Consider the following 2,328-nt stretch of genomic DNA (forward strand, 5'->3'; position numbering starts at 1 on the left):
TTCCGAAAGAAGCGGTCGGTAGTGTCGTTCGGAGCTTCCGATCTAGAGACCAATGACGGGCCAACCATTCCAGGCATTCTAAGTCGTCAATGATGGATATAGGTGCGCCGCCGAGAGCTAGCAGATGTCTAACTGCGCCTTGACTTGGCTTGAACCGAAACATTGGTACAAATCGAGGCAAGCGAAGTGGTGCTGTTCCTCCGCCTTCACCAATGGTTTCAGGCGGCGCATATTTTTCGCGTCTAAATCTACTTGGGAGGGATTACAAGTAAGCTTGAGTCAGTTCTCCCAGGCGTTTATCCAGTTCAAACCTCTTCAAAATGAAGCATATCATAACGTCCCTAGTTTACACTCTTGCCTTTTTGAGCTTTGACATCGTTTCAACGGAAGGGCAAAATGCCACTCGAGTTGGCAAACGTGAGTATTGTGACAAATCTGTTGGGAAGTGTTCCGAATCTGATGCTTATTTTTCCCCTCAGTCATACCGATTTTTCAGGTCGTGACTTTTCCGGTAAGAGCAGAAGTTATGCTTTTCTTGAATTTATGTGATTGTAGAACTGATAAAATGTTTTTCCTTGCAGAACCTTCCTTGCGTTGGCTCTTCATCACGAAATGGAACTTGCTACACATGTCAGGAAGCTATGAATGAGAGCTAATACTATGAATATTACGTATGGGAAGCCAATGTGACCTATGAAGGACGAAATGCCACAACAGCCGGGTCAGATATATACAATATGAGTTCCGTTTGAAGTGTTCGTCGGAGGCAATCGGATTATCGGTATATGAGTATATGAATCATCCATATCAAGCAAAATCCAAATAGGAAACGAAGGTAACATGATCTATGTATTTCCAACTACTTGTGGCCAAATGTCACTTTACTTGAGCAATGCTCTACTTTGCTTGACTTTTGTCACCACATCGAATGAATATTCTAAGGACACAGGCTTTAAGCGAATTTTTTTGCTTAAAGTAATGTGCTTCCCGAAACAGAATTCCTGACTTTCTTTCGCAAATATGAAGTGTTGTACCTATTCTCCGAAAGACTCAAAATCAATCGTTATGATTCATTTACACGAGATTTATTTGGAAGCATAACTTGACAAGAAATTTTGGAAATGTTAGACATCTGAAAAGGTGGACTAAATGCATTGTTTTCAACATGCATGCGTAGGTTTTTACAAGATTTAGTGTCTGTTTTTAAATGAAGCATATCAATTCAGTTCGAAAATGTAACCAAGGTTTCAATGTGTTAATTCATCTTAATTCATTTTAATATCATTAACAAATCAATTCAAATTAGCTAAAGCATTGGTCTTGGCTATGGTCCGAAGCCTTGGTCGCAATATCCAAGGTGAGCCAACATGACCGATATTAAAGATACAAGGGGACTCAGACAGTCAAGGTGAAAAATATTAAATTTCAGTCCCCCTATAAGATGTCTAACATTTCCAGAATTCTTTGTCAAATAATCTGTTCTAATATATATGTCTTGTAAATGTTCCATTACCTGCAAGCTTATGAATCTAGTTCAATCTCTTTTTTTCATTTGTAAAAATCGGTTTCGTAGACCTTCGGGTCATCTCCTCTGAATACTCCAAAATTTTGTAATTTTGGTCTGGAAATGGCACAAGTATGAAGTGGTTTAACTTCTTCAATATATGTTTCGTAAGTGAAATGAAATCAAGAATTTGGTTCTGTGACTATCAAAACACGCCAGATTATTTACAAGTTAGGAGATGGCACATTCTTTTGTTGTTTGCTTTGGCTTTTCATGGCCTTTTCTAACCGCCGAAGGGAATGTAAACCAGTACTATTAAAGTCATTTGCTTCAATTTCCAACTTTTAATCTTTCTATAATATTGGGTCCAAGAACGAATTTGAGTTGGCAGACCGAGCTAGTCCTTGAAGCCTCTGTGGTCACTGCAACTGACCCTCAAACCTGGAATGAGACAAAGCTCATGAATGATTTTGGAAACGTGCAGAATCAGATACGTTTCATACCTTCTCTGAATACTGTACAGTCCCAACCTTTCCAGCCTTTCCCAATAATAGAGCTACCTCATTCCTGTGATGTTCTTGGTAAAACATCTATTGACCTACTCGACCTTTTGCAAACCTGCTGAGCTCATTGGAGCCCAAGTGGGTGAAGCGTATTCAACATGTGGCTGAACAATTGTCTTGTATAGAGTTAGCATCGTAACACTATCTCTGGACTAAAACGTACGATATATCCAACATCACATTTGAAAAGTTTTACCCAACTTCATCTGGATATGCTCATCGAACTTTCCATTATCTTGGAGGACTACACCCAAATCCTTC

The 2,328-nt window shown here is 39.3% G+C and overlaps 1 protein-coding gene across 2 annotated transcripts in view; it reads left to right on the forward strand.

Annotated features, from left to right (window-relative positions):
- The first annotated feature begins 283 nt into the window (after positions 1–283).
- The window catches only part of LOC131885067 (uncharacterized), a 17,256-nt gene continuing 15,211 nt past the window's right edge, over positions 284–2,328 (forward strand). For both annotated transcript variants that reach the window (XM_059232992.1, XM_059232993.1), the window contains exons 1-3: positions 284–417; positions 480–511; positions 582–630. In XM_059232992.1, the coding sequence (XP_059088975.1) occupies positions 321–417; positions 480–511; positions 582–630 (178 nt within the window). In that variant the 5' untranslated portion in view covers positions 284–320. The remainder of the gene's footprint in view (positions 418–479; positions 512–581; positions 631–2,328) is intronic.

The sequence above is a fragment of the Tigriopus californicus genome, chromosome 8 (genome assembly GCF_007210705.1).
Source record: "Tigriopus californicus strain San Diego chromosome 8, Tcal_SD_v2.1, whole genome shotgun sequence".
Lineage (NCBI taxonomy): Eukaryota > Metazoa > Arthropoda > Copepoda > Harpacticoida > Harpacticidae > Tigriopus > Tigriopus californicus.